Below are 18,482 nucleotides of genomic sequence, written 5' to 3'. Positions count from 1 at the left end.
ATAATAACAAACCAGGCACAGAGCAGTTCTGGAAGAGGAGAAGCAAAAAGGAATACGTCAGGACTAGACCCTTAAGCAATATGCTGGAAACAGACGGACAGACACGCACAGCCATCATGACAATGAAAGAGCGAGAATTCTGGAGGATGCATGACTCTACATGGTGCCACAGTGTGAGCCCGGCCAACCACAGGGCCCCACACAGAGATGGACCCACTGGAACCAGAACAGAGAGGAGTAATGAAACCATAATTCACAATGACTAATTCACTGCTCCTTAATCCGTTGATCACAAAGAATAACAGATCATGCATCGCACGGCCCGAAATAAAACTGCTTTTGTGCACAATTGGTTGAGATGAATCACAATGTGCAGGATCTCCTTCAGGCTGCGGCATCTATTTAGCATGCAGGTACATGCAACTGGAATGCATGAATATAAAGACGATTTTGATCCCTAACCAGCTTTAGACAGAGAAGCAGCCACAAGTTTAAATCTGAAATAAACACTTTTTTTTTTTTTAAAATGGTGGAACAAATTAAAGTGTAAGAAGAAAACTACGATTTGTCTTTTAAAAGGAGAAGGGGAACATATTTGGTGATTCAGAAATTCAAGCAAATTGGTCCAGTCTGTTTCCTAATGTGCTGGGAGGGAGCCAAAGCCCGCGCATCTATTGCTGGGTAGGTCACACAGACTCTGATGTGATGCAGGTCATAATCTCCATCTGGCTCCTGATGACCAAGAAAAAGCAAGAACCCCGAATGTGTCACACCTACGGAAACAAAACGTCACCTGTTCTGCATCACCGGCTTCGGTGAGTCAGTACTCGGCTCCCTGGATCATGGAAAAGAACTAAAAATAAGAGGACGGAAGAGGAGTTTTAGCTGCCATCTCCTCAATCTTGAGAACATGTTTATGCAGTTGCTTCCAAGACATCCCTCAGATAAAGCACCATAAAATCCCCCCCCTCCACGCCAACCCACCGGGGTGTCCCCTCTCAGAGTTCCTTCAATTTCACAAGGTGACTAAAAATACAAGAGACGCGTGCCATCGGTGGACAGGGGGGGGGGGTAAAAAAAGGCTGTCATATTCGTAGGAGAAGTCATGGAAAGTGCGAGGATCCGATTTCATGGCCACTGATAAGCAACAAACCTATAGTAGGCCATCTTACTGCCAGATATAGCACCCAAAGATGTAGCGCAAGCTAAGGTCTAGAACAGCGAAGGCCAGTTTACCACAGCTGTATTCAGGTCAGGAGATTTAAACTGTTTTTATCAGCAGTGGGCGACGAAAAGAAATAAATGAACTCAAATTCGTGAATATGATCCAGAGGTCAATGAAATGCCAACTCTCTGTAAGGTTAGCTTAGTTTGGTTGTGTAGAGAGGAAAGCTCTTCTGTTTACATGCACCATAATCCACCGGCCAGCGTTCTAATCACGTCTGACTCACCTTGACCTTGCCGTTGGGCTGCAGCAGTTCAGTGACCGACACCTTGTCCTGCTGCAGGCGCCTCTTCACCAGTTTGGAGCAGCAGACATTGATCGCGCCCTGCACATGCGAGGCGTTGTATTCGGAAAACGTCCTGCTGTCGATCACCAGCAAACGACCCGCTCCTCTCTGGATGAGGCTCGCCAGGCGCTTGATGTCCATGGCGCTCCGTTTCGTCGGCCCTTTCTCTCCCGCCATGTTGTAGGAGGAGGCAGAGCTTTCGCCGTAGGCCGATGGTAGGAAGATGGCAGATGAAAGGAGGAGAGGTGGAGGAAGAGACAGGAAGGAGGAGATGAAGGAGGAGAGGTCACAGGAGGAGGGCTAAGACAGGAGCAGGTGCTGAGAGATCCATGGTGCCTGAAAACATAGAGACAGAGGAAGTAAAGGCTCACATTCCCAGTCAAATTCCTCTGGCACAATAGTTTCATGGATAAATTATTGTTCATGATTTGATAATATAGACGGAGCTCTGATGAGAAATCACGGATCAAAGGCACGTCAACCACTCGTGCCTCCAATCCAACATAGAGGAGGACACAAATAACACCTTTTTACACCGACCTACAGCCATTGATCCTTCAGAACCATCGATCGGGTGCAAATTATATTTCTGTGTGATCTTTTATTGGCAGACTTTCAACACCCTGGATATTTAAAATAGACTAAGTGCCAAGCAAAAAATAATACAGCTATTTTAAGACTAAAAAGCCGCCTGAACTGTCCACTGGGATTCATCAGTGCGGCGTAACGCGTCCGCGCTTCAGTCAAAAGTTAGCCCTGCACAGCCAATAACCACAGCAGCCTGTGGTGGTCTGTATAAATGCCTCTGACAGTTGGTTGTTGTTGATCAGGGGGTCTCTTTCCCGGCAGCTCATGAAACAGGAAACTGAGGGCATGAGATAAATTAAGACGGGGGAATTTCAGAGAGCAGGTCTGAACACAGCCAGTGTGATATCCTGTGTGAGTGAATGTGTGGATGTATGTGTTACAGTCGACAAACCGCCTCGTACTTCCTTTGGCCACCGATCACGCTGCTCCCGGTCCCGCTCATGATCTGGTCAATGTCCGTGGACGTGTGTGGAAAACATGAGCAGTGCATGTAGATGAAACGCCCCTCCCTGGTTAACCAGGTACCAAATGAGAAGGTCAGGATGAGACTACGGTCGCCTTGTTTTATTCATCTACAGGCACGTGCTGTCATGAAAAATAAATAGACCCCCCTTCTCATTTACCCCTATATCTAAACAGGGACTCAGCTGAAAGGGAGAGTCCAGCAGACAGAAATGTGGACACAGATAGCAGAGAGATAAACCAAAAACTAACAGCTTCAGAGAGAAAGAAAGAGGGGGGGGGGGGAATTATAGGGGGTGTAAAGATAAAAAATAGCTACATGAGGCAGAAAGTTATATACACCAGATGCAGAGAAAATAGCTGTGATCTGTGAAGACACTGGAAGGCATCCAGTCAGCTCTGCAACTTCTCACCTCTGATCTGACAGAGCCGATGTGACGGTCATGGGAAGAAAACAAAGGATGGCCACCTCCCACCTATCTAGCCATGCAACTCATCCGATTCTAGGCAAAAGTGGGCTGAAACTGCAGAGCTGGAGTGACGCTGCGAGACGGCGCGTGATTTCTGCCTGGTAACACACCTGATGCAAGCGCTGCATCATGGGAGCAGGGTGGTGACGGAGACAGCAGACAATGTAAAGCTCATAAATGCATGTGCAGACACTCATGCATGGCAACAAGGGGGAAAAAATAACAAAATATAACCCAACAATGATAATCCAGTCACTGTCATCAGTGTCAAAGATGCAAATATGTGACAACGATCACAGCCTACGTCACTGTATCTGCAAGTCCAACACACCCCCATCGCATTATTCCATACCTGATAAGCTCCAGCCCAGCAGCTAACAACGCTGCCTCCGCTCGTGTGCATCTTATCCTCAATTTCTTTAACTCTGCTGCTGAGCTCAACACCTGACGCTGCACATGCCAGTGAATTCTACCACCCACCAAGCATCTCGCGTTTTTTTCCCCTCTGAATCCCTCCTTCCCCGTCAATCACTGTCCTCCTTCCTCTCGTGCAGCGAGTGGGGACAGCAGGGGAGAAGTGTGCAGGTTTACATGTGCAGCAGCAGCCAGAGGGAGAGAACAATGATCCAGACAGTTGTCCTACTGTAACCCACCACAGAGCGTGCGTGGAACCAGGAGAGGAATAAAAGGTTAAAAAAAAAAATTACAGAAATTTTTGAAAATAAATATGCAGCCACAACATGACGGATGAATGCCTCCATAAAGTTTAATTAGACAGCTTAACAAACACAACCCAGCCTTTTATAAATAACACTCTTTCATCTTCCATCTTGTATCCAGGCAAGAACAATAATAAAGAGCTAAGATAAAACAAGGAAGCTCTTCAAAATAAAAACCCTGAAGCTTGCTGCAGAGGAGAGAAAGCAGAGAAGCAGAGACGGCGCTCACGGGCCTGGACCAGATTCTGCTGTTGCCATAGAAACAGCCTAGTTGGGGTGACTAGGGGGCAAATGGAGGGTGACAGTGATGGGATGCTACAAGACGCTGCATCAGGATAGGGACAGAGCTGACGGAGCTTCACTCGTGTACTCACTGACACCACTATTATCACGAAAGATGAAATTTTAATTTTTGGTAAAATCACTATTTACTTTTACCATTTAATATTTGCTACTTTTTTTTGGATGGAAAATTATCATTTTTTAGTTACAGTATTTGTCATGAGCTGTTGCGACACCATATCGATAAATGAAATGGCAATACTGAATAATATTGAACATTTTTAACGCATTACATTGCAGATGCAAAAAAGTAAATTTTTAAATATATTTTAAATATCTGGCAATACACCAGTATATCATATATGAATATGGATAAGAAACTATGATCATTTTCAGTGTGCATCTGTTGTTGATTAAGTAAACAATATTAATTATCTAAATGAAGTCATGAAAAAAAAATCCTGTCGTCAAACCAACTCCAACACATTCACCAAAAAGCATTTTAAATCTATATTTGAAGTGTCAAAGTAAGTGAGACCTTAGATTGCAGAAGCCCAGAGAACCAGCCAGACTGGTCTTTTTTGTGGTTTCTGACCAAGTTGAAGGTTTGAGTGTGTGAATTAACCCACGGTGTTTGTCAAGCATGAACATTTTCAGGTTGTGCATCATTTATGGAATGCTGCGTGATGGCTTTACTGTAAACACATATTAGACCTAATGACAGGAAAGAATGAAGTAATCGTATCATTGGCATCACGTCTAACCTGCCTCTGAAGAGCAGCTCTGTCTAACAATTAAATCGCTGTTTGGGTTTTTTATAACACGATGAAAATGTGAAAAAGGACTGAGAGAGCCGTCTGTAACAGCTGAGAAATGACCTGATATTGAGGGAAACACTTATTTCCAGTACGAGCATCAATAAACCAAAGGTGAGGAAGTAACTTCATCCCAATAAAATGGATAAACCAAACATCCAAGCCATTTATACAACGCCATGCACAATGGCCCAGATCAATGATACTGTATGCTCCAACATAGACAGAGGCAAACACAAAGAGAGCAACTGGAGGGCAACCAGCTCTGATGTAATACCATCCAGGTTATTCATTAACTCCCCACATAACGTCACCTGTGGCCGCAGACTCCACCAGACCAATATGAAGCCGCCTCGTGCACGGGCGCGCACACGACAGCGAGAGGTTCATTGTCTGTTGACACCACAAACAATTACGTCAGAGCATTTCGGGAGCTGGAAATTTGCATGTCACCGTTTTAGGCGAACGTGCCATTTTGCTCTCTGAAGTGCAACCACATCAAGAGAGGCTTTGCAGGTAGTGTGGGGAAAAGAATCCACATGGGCGGCTGGAGGATTACCAGGTCACCGCTGGGATGGAACAGGCAGTGAATACTCTAACTGCTTAGAAATACCCACATTCAAAGAATGTTACAATTCTTTACAGCCAAATTCCAACACTTGAATATTTAGAAATCACCTCGTTTCTGACAACAATCATTTAAACCTATTTATACTATTTTATGCATTTTTTTTAAATGGCTAGGTCTTCAACCGAGTGTCTAATCCTATTGAAAATGCTGGAACACTGTACAGCATTTTAGCAGCTGCATGGAAACAAGCAGAAGACATCCCTGAACAGCAGTGTGTTGAAAATATCAAGGTGATTATAATTGTTAAAATTGGTGAGTGCTAATGCCTTTACACAACGTAAACAACCCAACCAAGCATAGCCTCCTAGTGTTCTTTATTGCATGCTGTCCGGGGCTGCTACGGGTCCCAGGATAATTTCAATAACATTATAGACAAGGATATTAATAACAACGATGCCTGACCGTAATCTGGCTACCATAAGCCTATAGTGTAATATGTGAAATATTAAATTGGATAAATGAAGATGGGACATCGAAGCCTGTCTGATAACCTTAATAACAATGACGGAGGTGAGAGTCCGTAACGCGCTGTAACAAAACGACCTAGATACAAAGTGTGACTACAACACAAGGCGGACTTTATCAACCTTACACATTTTAAATGCAGATCATATTCATATTCGAGAATCCGGGTCCACTGCGCTTTGTTCGAGTGGGAAACCTGCCCTGTTTTGTTGTGACGCGTGGATATATCCGCATGCGAAAACGAGCCGATGCATTGATCGGACAGTGCGGTGACTCTCCGCCGCAGCGCGAAAAATAATGAGAAAATAAAACTCTGCCTACCTTTAAATGGACGGAAGCTCCGGCGATCGGATGTGTATAGAAATAAAACAATCGATAACTTCAACCTGGACGGGTTTATTTTCCAATACGCGGCCGCGCACTTGGAAAGGGGGGGAGGGGGGGGCAGTGCGCCGCTGACAGACGCGCCGCCGCATCAGCGGTAGGAGGAGGATGAGGAGGAGGAGGAAGGGGCGCGATCACAGACAACGAACCGGGGCTGCAAACTTAAGATAGCCCGGTTGGTAGCTTCTAACAGCAAATTAGGATGTCACTGATAAACAAACACTGACTGAACATTCACCTCGGTCTCCACGCGGCTCCTGGCTCTCGTTCGGCTAGCCTCCATAAGGGGACAGCGGCCGCGTCTTCATGAGGTCGCCCACTGTTTACCTGGCTGTGTGGCCGGGGATGGTGGAGCTGACAGCGGTGACAGCGCCAGACAGGAACAAACGAGACATGAAAAGGCTGGTGAGAGGCGACCAGCCGCGTCTTCTGTCGTCTATGCGCGCCGTAGGTAACAGGCTCGCTTAGGAGCAGATTAGCGTTGCTAGGCTAACTGGTTAGTGCGTGTTGGGGAGGGGCGGGTGGGGGGTGAATTACAGAAGGTGTACTTTAGCACTTTCTTGAACTAAAGCGATGAGGTCATGGTTCAGTCGGGTGGGGGGTGAAGGGGAAGGAAGGTGGTGGGGGGGGGGGGGGGGGGGGGGGGGGGGGGTGTTTTAGGTTGACGTCATCGCCAGCCAATCAGGGCTTGATGCTCGGAGGATGGTTGACGTCAGCGTCCCGAGCCTCTGGTTAAAGGAACAGTCCGTATTTTTTAAAGGAGACGCGCTCAGGGAGACGCTCCACGGGGTTCTTCTCAGATGAAGCGCCAGTTAGGCAAAGACAGGAGGACAAAAAAACCAATAAAAAAAAACCAAGGGGTGGATCACATACGTCACAGCACATCAGAACCACATGAGATAAACCTATCCAATAATTCCACATTGATCTAATCATTTTACATGCATTTTATTTGTTTACATGCAAACCGGCTTTTGGGCCGAATGATGAAACTGGTCAACAGTTTAATTAGTCGCGATATCATTTTATGATACAACCTTTAATCGGTATGTGAAGGTTGCAGGAGACAAATCCATGACGTCACACGATCAAACTCGCAGTGTGAAAACCATTGTAAACCTCTTTTGTTTGCAGATCATACATCAACATATATCACATGCTCAAAAACTACCAAAATCCACCAAATAATTATGCTGTTGTGCTTTTTCGAAACCTTTGTTTTCCCTCCATGCACCCTGAATGTGAAACGATGGAAATTATTTCAGTTTACGATTAAGATGCGTATACTGACCCTGAGTGGTGTGCGACTGGAATTGCACATAGATGCAAGTGATTTTTATTTTTATTTTAAACTGCATTCACATGAAATTAAGCGAATAAACGTTCCGTAAAAAGCAAGACCGAGAGATAACAACACAGAGTCATGAAAATCTACCTTTATTTGGATGCAAAACTCACAACTTAAAGCAATACTGTAGCAGAGACAAGGAATACTGATTGCTGGTTGTGTTGTATGTCTGACTGTCTTCCCAATTTTGACCAACTACCAGAGAACCAGAAAGCGTTGAAAACTAGCACTGGAGATAAAGCTTTTCATTCAGTTACACTGGAAATTACCAGAGGATCGAAACTCAAACACCATAGTTTACTCCTTAACAAATTCCAGGCCTATACTAGTAAATGGAAACTCGGGCAGTTTGTTTTGCTAGTTGATTTGATGTTTATGGATTGGTCCAGGCTCATACACTCAATCTCATCCTCTGATAATATTCATTGTGGTTAGATGCATTAAATGGAAAATATTACGATAGAAAATCGTTCATTACTGGTTTAGCTGCCTTACACATACAGGAGCAATTATTTCTCACGTTATCAACTGGGAGTGGCCTCGATGGAGTAAAGGGGTTAAAAAAAATAACATCCCAAGATAAAAATGATACACACAAAGCAAAGCATATTAAAGCATAGCCAAAAGTTTTTTAAAAAAAAAAAAGTAATAATACTGGAGACAACAACATGATATATTCATATTTCTTCACTATAAGGTAACTAAGGTAGTTGTGACATTGTCTTTTGTCAGGTCTTGCAATATAAACTGATGGTTTGATCCACAGTATGAGCTACATTCCATCATGGTGTAAACATAAATATATACAAGGCATCTACTCGAAAGGATTGTATCAAAATGTTCTAAAAATATCTCTGGTTGGTTTCACAAAAGCAAACTGTATCAAAAGCATTGGCCGTGAGCAAGCAGTAGAACAGGCTTCAACCCCTTTTCTAAACAGGAAGCAGGACAACCAAACACATTGCTTTGATCTGGGACCCTATGGGGACCCGTACAACTCATGCAATCCATTAAACTCAACACAATTAAAACACAATACGGGGAAATCAAAGGGAGATTTACAGCTGAATATCAGAGACAACCTCGGTCGGTCTAGTTGTGCTTCGTGTAGTTTAGGCCCCGGACCCCTTCCGGAATCGACCGCACGTACTCGAGTTCGGCACGGAGGCGTCGCAGAGCGGGTCGCAAAACCGCTCTAAATTGTTTTACTTCGCATCGGATGGTTTTTGATTTGACCTTGGTGGCGCTGGCTCTGTGAGGCCTCGGCGTACGTGGAGTTCTTACTGTAAACATCACTGAGGACTGCACAGGCAGCAGGGTTAAAAAAAAACCCAGAACAAAACACAGATGCTATTGATTAATCGGAAATTCCAATTCGATTTAATCGATAACCTATGTGTAATACATTCTTATGTTCCATTGCACATGCCTTTAATTAAAACTTAGCACCATGCAACTGGAAGATGAAGTGGCTCCTGACAGCGACGGGCTCCATTTTTTTTTACATTAAAAGTGATAATCACTGAGTGGAGACTTTAGTGAACTCATATTTCATGTCAAGCTTAAAATCTAATATCGCCCTGGTATCTGAGCTCTTCTCTGGGTTTAAATTATGCTGGCACCAATAAAAGCACCCTTACTGATGCCAATTTAAGGAGGCTAAACTCATTTTCCTCAGTCTGGCGCTCCGCGTCACTGCAGATTATTCAATTCTTTTTCACCTCTAGTTTAACCTTTCTGTAACTGTACACAGGATACGGGAGGGAGCTATTTCAGACCTGGTGCTGACTGAGATTTCGATGACTCATGTACAGTATTGAAAGAAGATCCCCAGCGGTGCAAACGATATGGTGGCAGAGGTGCAGGTTCAGTTTATTTTAGGCCTGACCGGATCAGAGATAATAGCAGGTGTGGTCTAAAGGTTTGGGGCCTTCTTTGCTTCCCGCCGTTTGTGCTGCCCTTGGATGTACAATACACACGTCTCTGGATTTACCTGTCGGGTGATGGGATTGACGTGATTTAAACGTGTTAAAGGGTGAAACTGAGATGACGCTAGGTTACGTGGTGCGTGCCGCCAGAGGCGGTGTACAGTGGTGTGTCTCGGTCCGGGTGTGGCTGAGTCTACTCCTCGGCGGTGTGAGATATCTGCTTCTCGTACAGGCTGAGAACGTGATGCACAAACTGGTACTGCTCGCACGTCTGGATCATCCCACCCCTGGTGAAACACACGCGAAATACTGAAAATCAGCCGCGGATGTTTGCTTTATCACGAGAAACGTGGTCTTCATTGAAGTTATACAGTCATGTTGGAAGTAACAATGCTTTCTTTAAATGTATCCTAAAATTTTTTAAATGTATAAAAAGTGGTCCCTCCTGGATCCCTGCTGACAATGCAACCGGTCACTGTTACAGCAGTTACAACGGTGATCAGGAGCCTTTTAGGAATTAAACGCCTCTGTTCAACTTTGGCTGTGTTGCTCAGTGGCTCAAGTGGCTTTCTCAGTGGTTTGACGCAATGGATGCAAATGATCAACCACATCGTCTTATGCGCCTAAAGAGCATCCCCAGTCAGCATCAATCTTCCAGCCTGTCTTGTATTAGTTGGCTGTGGGCACATTTATGGATCCTTTATGCCTTTATGCTGGCTTAAACATTCACGATGATTTCATTAACCACAACAAACAGCCTTGGTTTGCACATTTGTTAGTGTGTAGATCAATTTAAATAGACTTAATGATGCTGAAGTTTACATCACCTGTCCAGACGGAGTTGACACATTGTCCTCAGGATGTCCGCCACGCCCTCAGTCCTCAGCTGCTTGCAAAGGATGGAGGTGGCGATGAAGCAGCCAGTTCGACCAATACCAGCACTGCAGACGGAGATCGGGACAGTTAAAAGACAGAGATGAGAATGCCAGATTATCCGTGGATGCAGTGATTCCACACAAACTGTACCTGCAGTGAACAACTGTAGGACCGGCCAAGGGTGGGGCCTCATCCCGGGCCCTTTCCACTTGCTGCACCAGCTCCAGGAGAGGCGGGGCCTTGTCTGGAGTCTTCTGATCAGGCCACGAGGTGTACCAGTAATGATGGAGACTGCGCTCCTCTCCGTCGCACTAGCGCACACACAGATATCGACACATGGCATGGACCTGGCAGTTTCTAAATTCTTCCTCTGCCATCACCTAACCCTTCACCTGCAGGTCTCCTAATTAATCCACCAGCTAGACCCCATAAATAGGAGGAACTGAGGTTTATACACACTTATATGATGATTCCCTGGGGGGTTGGTAATCAGGCAGCAGTTAATAAGATGCGATGTTTGTTTTGAAGCTAATATCGCGCACTGACCCACAAATAAACAGCGAGCGCCCATCATGAAGTCACAATAGACTGGAAAAGCCTTGTTGCAGCATCAGAAGCAGACAGTGTATTTATATATTAGTCCAGAAAAGACATATTAGCATTCATAAATGTTATATGTGGCTTACGTTTAAGGTAAACACCCTCAGACTGTAGTCATCCTCCTGGGTAACAGTGACGACAGTGATCTCGATACCCTCGTGGGTCACAGTGTCCTCGGGCCAGTATTCTGCACATTTCTAAAGCAAACAACAACACATTCCCGTGTGTGTTTTCACTCATCCAGCATCATCATCATCATCATCATCATGCTTTCAGCCGCACTGACCTCGTTTTTCTCCTCCAGGTTGGTGATCATCACGATAATCGGGCTCCTTTCCTGCCAAACCATCCTCCAGAAGTCCCCCATCGTGTTGACGGTGGGTCCCTGGGTTGCGATGTAGGCACGGTCCTCGTCCCCATAACCCTGAACCATAGGACATGCTATCACTGCGAGGACACTCGGTCCAACAACACATTACTTCATTTGTTTACTGCAGCCTTAGTGGAGCCGTAACCAGGACAATTATGACCTCATGACACAAACAAGCATGCATGCACGCACACTCACAAACACACACACCTACTTTAAGATAATTAGCATTGATGTATGTAGACAGGAAATCCTCTTCATCATGTGACTTCAGGATCACTCGGCTGTGCGTGTCTGGAGGTAGATATACAAGGTTAAGATGAGACCTGCTGCAATGGTGCACAAGAAGATGGTGCAAGTTTGTGTCCATCTCACTTTTCCTTTTATAACAGGTATACCAGACCCATTTAACATCACATACAACACATTTATAATGGTTTATTTTGTTCATTTTTAGTCCCATTTTTATCAAAGGTACTGTTGTCACGTTGGGCCTAAGTGGTAAATATTCCTGAATTAGAAATAAGCTGCTTTTACTTTCATTGCACTAGTTTTTATTAATTTCCTCATAAAGTACAGCCAGTACAGTTTAAATGTAATATGGGATGTGATCTGGAACTGTTCAATGTGTTTAAACCTTTTAAAAACAGCTTTTTGAAGCTCCTTCCTTGTGTCCAGGTGATAACACCATTTAAGAGACATTACTTCCTGGCTGAGTCACATGACTGTCTCCTGATCATCACACCAGGATGTTAAGTATATGTCGGTAAAAGACTTAATGAGCTAGGGTCAAACAAAAAGCCGCACCATAGGCAGCACCATATGTTCTTATAAGAGAAGCATGTCAGAGAAACAGTGTTCAACAGTTGTGTTACTTACTGGGTAAGATGGTTTTATAGCGGTTCTTTCTCACCAGGCCTGGGTAGTTGTATTCCTTCGGGTCAACAAAGTTCATGGGAGTTTCCTGTTGATGGACGCAAAACATAGGCGAGTCAACCATTGGCATATGGAGGGTGAGAGATAGAGAGATACGTATATAGGGCGAGAGAGAGAGAGAAGCAGAGAGAGAGAGAGCTGTCGTCTGAATATAATATCCAGGGTGACATCACTCTCTGTCCACTGGTGCTGCCTAATTGAATGTGGGTGATCTTAGCTGGATGCTCTTTATGTCTGGCAGACATGTTGTCATCTGTTCTTGAAATATCAGCCTTTCCGCCCCCCCCGCCCGGCAATTGATCTAAAGCATGCAGGTGGGCGGGCTGCCATTGATGCACTCACATAGAACTCGGACTGCAGGCTTTGGTCGTCCATGGCCCGCGTGTGGAGCATGATGGGGGTCAAGACGTGTGTCCCCTGGCGGAGATACTCTTGGGCTGATTGGTCTCTGGGGGACAACTGGGCTCCGTAGCCGTAGGGCTCGGTGCAGCCCGGAGTACACATGTCCAAGGTCAGGGACACATTGGAGCCCCTCCTGTGGTTACACGCATGCACAACGTACAATTTCATCATTTGAATATTACATGATCATATCAGAATTCAGGAAATGAAACTGTCTAGGATTAACGCCAGTGGCGAATGATGTCATCGCTCTGACCTCTCCTGAAGGCCTACAGCTGTGACAGTGAGGGTGGCGGCGTCGCCCTCTGTCTTGGTGTCTGTCCCCATTTCAAACACAGGGGTCTGGGGGGCAGCGTCTGTATCCAGAAGATCCTCCTGCGCGTCTGTCCACTCTGACAGGGTGAAAGAGGGCTGGCGGCTCACGGACTGGCGCCGATCGCCCATGTCCTGCGACGCCATTCCCGAGCACAGACCAGAATTGTGGCGCCATTTGTACACCATGTGCACCACCTGTGGAGGACACAAATTAGCCTCCATTTCACAGTAACAAATAAATAAATAACTGAAAATTTGGAAGCCGCTTGAGCCATTCCATGTTTTACCATGACAACGCAGATGGCCACACCCATCCCCGCTATTCCGTGGATGATCCAGTTGTGCTGTTTGGTGTTTAGAACTTCCCTCATCAGCACCACCGACTGAGGATACAGCAGGAGAAATGGCTGGTTAAACACAGCCAACACTAAATTCAGATTATCATCATCAGCCTCTGCTTACATCCATTCCAAAAATGGGGTGGCAGGGTAAGATGAAGCCCAGGTAGAAGTCAATGACCTGCAGGGCCTTGTAGACGGAAGAGACTGGTCCGTTTCCTTCCAGCACGAAAAAGACCCAATAGCCCTGCAGAGAGGAGGAGAATCGATCTGACTCCAAACTTCTGCAAATCCATCGTGCTGCCCAGATGATCGACGCGTTTTAACTCCTTTTACACGCTGTCTGTTCACGTACCGTGACTTGGGAGATGACAAACACTGCGGCCCAGCAGTGGATCTGGACCACCAGCGCGTATACCTTGTGCATAAACACTTCTTCCCCCTGTGGGCTCTGGCCCCCTGCGGGCCCGTCTTTACATTTTGGAAACTGGTCGTTTTTAGGGACGCCGTCCCCGAGCTTTTCGATCTTCGCAGGCTCGTCCAGCCAGACGGGGTCCTCGTCGGGCCGCAGGAAGATGGAGTCCTCAGTGTGGGAACGGGTGGAGCTCAGCCGACGGGTCATGATCCCCCTGATGATTGAAGTTCAGATTCTCCCCTCAAAAAGTACATCCTTCACAACCCTGCTGTTACATCGTCAAATACAACTAAAATATAAACTGATGACCAGGTTGTGTCAGTGAGTGTGTGTGTGACACAGGGAGCAATGTTAATTCCATGGATCTATTCAGATGTATACCTAAGCAGCTTCGAGTGGCTCTCATCTCCGGATCCTCTTGTCTCCCTCAGATTAGACTCAAATTGTGTGTGCGTGTGTGTGTGCGCGTGCGTGTGTGTGTGCGCGCGCGCGTGTGCATGTGCGTGTGTGTGTGTGTGTGTGTGTGTGTGTGTGTGTGTAAAAAAGAGAGAGAGAAGCTCTATTGTGGAGAGATGAGTCAGGGGTAGTGTGTTTACAGCCCTGTCCGTCGCCTTGGCAACAGAGTGGCTCTCATCCCTCTCATCCATCCTGAGCATTATGATATACTGACACACACAGGCACCTACACACACCCACATACACACACAGGCACAAATGCACACTCCATCAGTCAGCAGTGTATTCAAAATCCTTTTACGCCTGACACTTTTGTCCTTCAACCATTAATAAAGGTGTTTTGGACATTTGGCTGATCACCGCCACGTGGTCCGTGGCGAGGATGTGTGAATGCGGGGGCCCGCAAGAGTGGCGGGGGGCTGTTTTGCGCACATATCACTTTTGTGTGAACGTGTTGCTGATGGCTAAATTTGTCGTGAGCGCTTGGGAGCCAGATTTCATCAATGACTGCTGACCAACAATGCGTAGGACAATGGTTTTCCTGGTCAGCCCAGTTAGCGGTGTGATGCTGATCATATGACTCACCTATAATAGACGGCAGGGAACTGGAAACGGGGGGTTAGATCACATGATCAAGCTAAATCCTGCACCCTGTGGCAAGCAGCTGTTGCTGGCCATTATGAGGCAGAGGCAAATCTGGAACACACAATGCAGCAAATGTTGCTTCTTGTAAAACACCAAAATAAAACAATCATTAATCAATCAAATCAAAAACATGCAAAATGTTGCTAATACTGAGGCAAAACAGCAATTTGTGACTCAAGTGGTCCCTCTGAAAGGGCTTCGGTAATCTGCTTCGGTGAAATGATGAATCAGAGTAACACCCCTGTCAGCTCCCAGCTGTGCTTACATGAGCGGAGGATGGTGGTGTAAGGTGACACAATAAACTGTCGCTGCTTCTCCACCACCCTTCCTCTGCTGCCCAGTGACGAGTCCACCGCACCTCCACCGCTGACAGATGCCCTCAGAAATACATTCAGACTGCTCAGATTTGTATGCATCTGAGCTCAGGAGAATAGAGTCAGCCATGTGCGTGTGCACATGTGCGTGCGTGTGTGTGTGTGTGTTTCTTTGTTGGCTCTGACTTCTCTTCGGTCTTGCTTTACTTGCTGCTACAGTGGTGGTTTTAAAGTGATGACGCCAGTTAGCCTGGCCTGTAGTCATGGCAACATGCATACATACAATGTACGCACATAGAAAGTACACACACACACACACACACGCACACACACGCACACACACACACACACACACATATAATTGGCTTCGGTGCTAAACAATAGATAGACAGGTGAGCGAGTGGATGGAGGGATGAATGGGAGGAAATCGCATAAGTTTGTCTTAAGCACTGACGCAGTGAGGTTGTGTTTTGTAACCATGGCAACCAGATACCGTTTTTACACACACACACACACACACACACACACACACACACACACACACACACACACCTGTGCATAGACTGTAGAAACAAAAGCACAAACAAACCTGAATTGACAATAAACCTTTGTGTATCCAAAAATCACTCTGCTTTTATCATTTGGGGTGAAAATATTTGTTTTTTAGTCACTTTCTTTGGTGGAAGCTGGGCTGTTTGACTTGTGTGTGTCTGGTAAATTGATCTCTGTGACTTGTGTGTTGCCCAACAAACAACATGAATAAAGAGCCTGTCTCACCTTTGAAATAAAGCATTTTTATGGTTTCTACACCTGTATTTATTTTTCAACATTCCCTATATTCTATTCATTGTGATGGTGAAACTCACTTTAAATTTGATAAATTCTTAGCATGGCACAGATTATTCTTAGGATCTATTCTTAAAGTAGAATTTATCTATATTAATAATAGACAAAAAGTAAAACTCTCCTGGCTATAATTACAGCAGCACTTAATTGTGGACTTCCAAGAACATGTCAAATACTAGCGAAATAACAGTAAAAAAAAAAAAAAAATTCAATGGTAAAAGTGTTTTTCTCATCACATTATCATCATTGTGGTTCACATTCAAGAAAATGGACTGAAATGAGCAAAGAAATTTTCTTTAAATAACATGGAAGATAGAAAAAGTGATGAAGAAACCTCCAGCCTAAATGATTACAGATGGAAAAATAGCTGAACTCGAGTGACTCAGACACCCGTCAGTCGTCAGAATGATAAGATTTGCAGGTTTCCATTGATCAATTTAAGGCGTCCACCAGCCAGCAGGGTCTGAACGGACCCTTTTGTAAGCACATGGCCTCTATGTGACAGACAGAGAGGTATTTACTTGGAATCATTTATCCTTTCTGGTGACAGCTGGCGCTTTAATGGACGTTCCTGACGCTCCAAGTCTCTCCATCTGGAAAGCAATGTGCTTAAATCTCTAGTCCCTATATTCCAAAGGATTTGCTGTGCTCTGTTTGATGTAACGTCCACATCGTAACAGCAAAAATCAGACAAAAGTCATCCTTTTGCTGTTTCCAGGTGGATGAAGAGTGTGAAAGAGCAGCCGTGCTGTTGCAGTGCTGGATGAGGCGGAGATAGAGCTTTGTGGATGTGATGACGGGATGGTAATGTGAGAGATACATCCAGGGGGGAGCTTCCCCATCACGCTTCAGTCAAAAAGGACCTTTACACCGCAGACGCAGCACTGTTTCAGTGGGAAACCACACAAACCATTTTGTAAAGACTAATGTTTCAACGTGTCGAGGGGACGGCATCTGTATTCTCGGGGGGCAAGAGGGATTGTGATCACGCTGCATCACCATGCCAGCGTCGGAATGTCATTGTCTGACCGTCATTCATGCCAGAAGAACATGCCATTCATATCACGTACGCGTCCACGGTGAGCCGGAGCGACCACACGGCGCAGCACCGGATGGGCTAGTCATGAATCACCCGGGAAGGTGGACTGTTGCAGCTCTGTGTGGTGACTCCCACACCGTCACTTAGACATGACGGAGGAAATCAAGCTCCGGATGCTAATAAATGAGAGAGGAAGTGTCCGGGGACCAACCTGTTGGCGAATCCTCCGTCCCCCGATGTTGTGAAATGGGTGACACATAACAGATCCCTACCTTTTTACAGCCTGGGTATTAGCAGCCGGGAACCGCTGGGTTGGTTGTGTTTATGGGGAATTGGTATTCACCACATGTCGCACTGTGGGCGTGTGTGTGCTGGGGTGAGGAGGAGGGGGAGAGAAGTGGAGGCTCGTATACAGCAGGGATGTCCTCTTACCTGGATGAGCCCGTCTTCACATCACCATCCGCCGTTGCGGCGCTCTGCTTCCCCCCTGAGCCTGAAGACCAGGAGACAGATCCCAGGAACCGCGCCGGTCCCCCTTCACTGCTCCTCCGTCTGGGATAAGAAAGAGAGTACGAAACCTCAGAGGGGCTGAGGGTGTTTGTGAGGCAGGGTATCTGAATGCATCTGCGTGTGTGAGAGAGATAAAGGTCCGGAAGTCTTATGGCTTCTCTTTTGTTTGTATCCTGGAGGAGAGAGAGAGAGAGAGAGAGAGAGAGAGAGAGAGAGATCCACAGGCGGCAGAGTCGTTGAGGTATATGCAGCAAGAGGCTGTACGGTAGCCTTGGCAACAGAGCCAGGATGAGGGAGAGCGAGCGAGCGAGGGAGGGAGCTAAAGAGAGGCATGCATGCGCGTTTGTGTGTATGTTTCTCACATAGTGGGGACATAATTATGCAGTCACCTTTAAACAGCCCCCTCCACACACTCCAACACAGACACACACATACACACACATACACAGGCATACACTCATGGAAAACTGTTCACTTTCAGGGTCACATGACTCACCTGGAACGCGTTATATTTGAAGCAGTGGCAACAAACTCATAAAGATGCCAAAAAGGAGACCGATTTTGGCAGGTGATGCAGCCCAGTCTGCCAAGGTTATGAAACCTCCTTCATCTTCATCATCGTTGCTTTGTGTTACAGCACATCTCCACAAATAAGTGAAGCCGCTGTGAAATTCTCCAGAAGCGCCTCCGTCTGCGGTGCTGAAACATCGATTATAACGCATCACTGAGACCCCCTCACCACCAAACTTCCCGCTCCTTCCTCCTCTTTGTCACCTCCTCTCCATCCCAGTCAGGGTTACACACCACCCACCACTCT

The 18,482-nt window shown here is 46.0% G+C and overlaps 2 protein-coding genes across 4 annotated transcripts in view; both read right to left on the bottom strand.

Moving 5' to 3' along the window:
• dusp8a (dual specificity phosphatase 8a) overlaps window positions 1-6,825 on the bottom strand; it is a 30,819-nt gene extending 23,994 nt beyond the window's left edge. The window contains exons 1-2 of one of the 2 annotated variants that reach the window (XM_029841487.1): window positions 6,566-6,825; window positions 1,452-1,847 (exon numbers count right to left, since the gene is read on the bottom strand). In XM_029841487.1, the coding sequence (XP_029697347.1) occupies window positions 1,452-1,688 (237 nt within the window). In that variant the 5' untranslated portion in view covers window positions 1,689-1,847; window positions 6,566-6,825. Of the gene's footprint in view, window positions 1-1,451; window positions 1,848-6,264; window positions 6,413-6,565 lie in introns of those variants that run through there. The other variant, XM_003967389.3, reaches the window with a different exon arrangement.
• A 923-nt stretch (window positions 6,826-7,748) lies between these two features.
• Window positions 7,749-18,411, bottom strand: ptpn5 (protein tyrosine phosphatase non-receptor type 5). 2 transcript variants are annotated; one of them, XM_029842303.1, is made up of 15 exons: window positions 18,162-18,411; window positions 17,588-17,707; window positions 14,897-15,007; window positions 13,796-14,069; window positions 13,565-13,687; window positions 13,390-13,485; window positions 13,044-13,297; window positions 12,728-12,920; window positions 12,329-12,413; window positions 11,664-11,743; window positions 11,366-11,503; window positions 11,166-11,276; window positions 10,630-10,790; window positions 10,431-10,544; window positions 7,749-9,890 (listed from the first exon to the last, which is right to left on the bottom strand). In XM_029842303.1, exons 4-15 carry the CDS (start codon window positions 14,060-14,062, stop codon window positions 9,797-9,799), a joined length of 1,716 nt encoding a protein of 571 aa, XP_029698163.1. In that variant the 5' UTR covers window positions 14,063-14,069; window positions 14,897-15,007; window positions 17,588-17,707; window positions 18,162-18,411; the 3' UTR covers window positions 7,749-9,796. The 2 variants fall into 2 exon arrangements, with proteins under 2 accessions (XP_029698163.1, XP_003967439.2); XM_003967390.3 differs by lacking the exons at window positions 17,588-17,707; window positions 18,162-18,411 and adding an exon at window positions 17,428-17,467.
• Between the last annotated feature and the right edge of the window lie 71 nt (window positions 18,412-18,482).

This window comes from Takifugu rubripes, chromosome 9 (assembly GCF_901000725.2).
Source record: "Takifugu rubripes chromosome 9, fTakRub1.2, whole genome shotgun sequence".
Taxonomy (NCBI): Eukaryota; Metazoa; Chordata; class Actinopteri; order Tetraodontiformes; family Tetraodontidae; genus Takifugu; species Takifugu rubripes.
Note: the sequence above shows the minus strand (reverse complement) of the source record. Positions and strands in the feature narration are given on the sequence as shown.

Bases quoted from the DNA above. Each gene is read 5' to 3' on its own strand.
- ptpn5 (XM_029842303.1), bottom strand. From the start codon at position 14,062: ATGACCCGTCGGCTGAGCTCCACCCGTTCCCACACTGAGGACTCCATC. The intron at 11,277-11,365 runs GTCAGTGCGGCT...TGTTTGCTTTAG, and splicing joins ACCTGGAGGAGAAAAACGAG to AAATGTGCAGAATACTGGCC. The intron at 10,545-10,629 runs GTACAGTTTGTG...CTCCGTCTGCAG, and splicing joins CCTACAGTTGTTCACTGCAG to TGCTGGTATTGGTCGAACTG.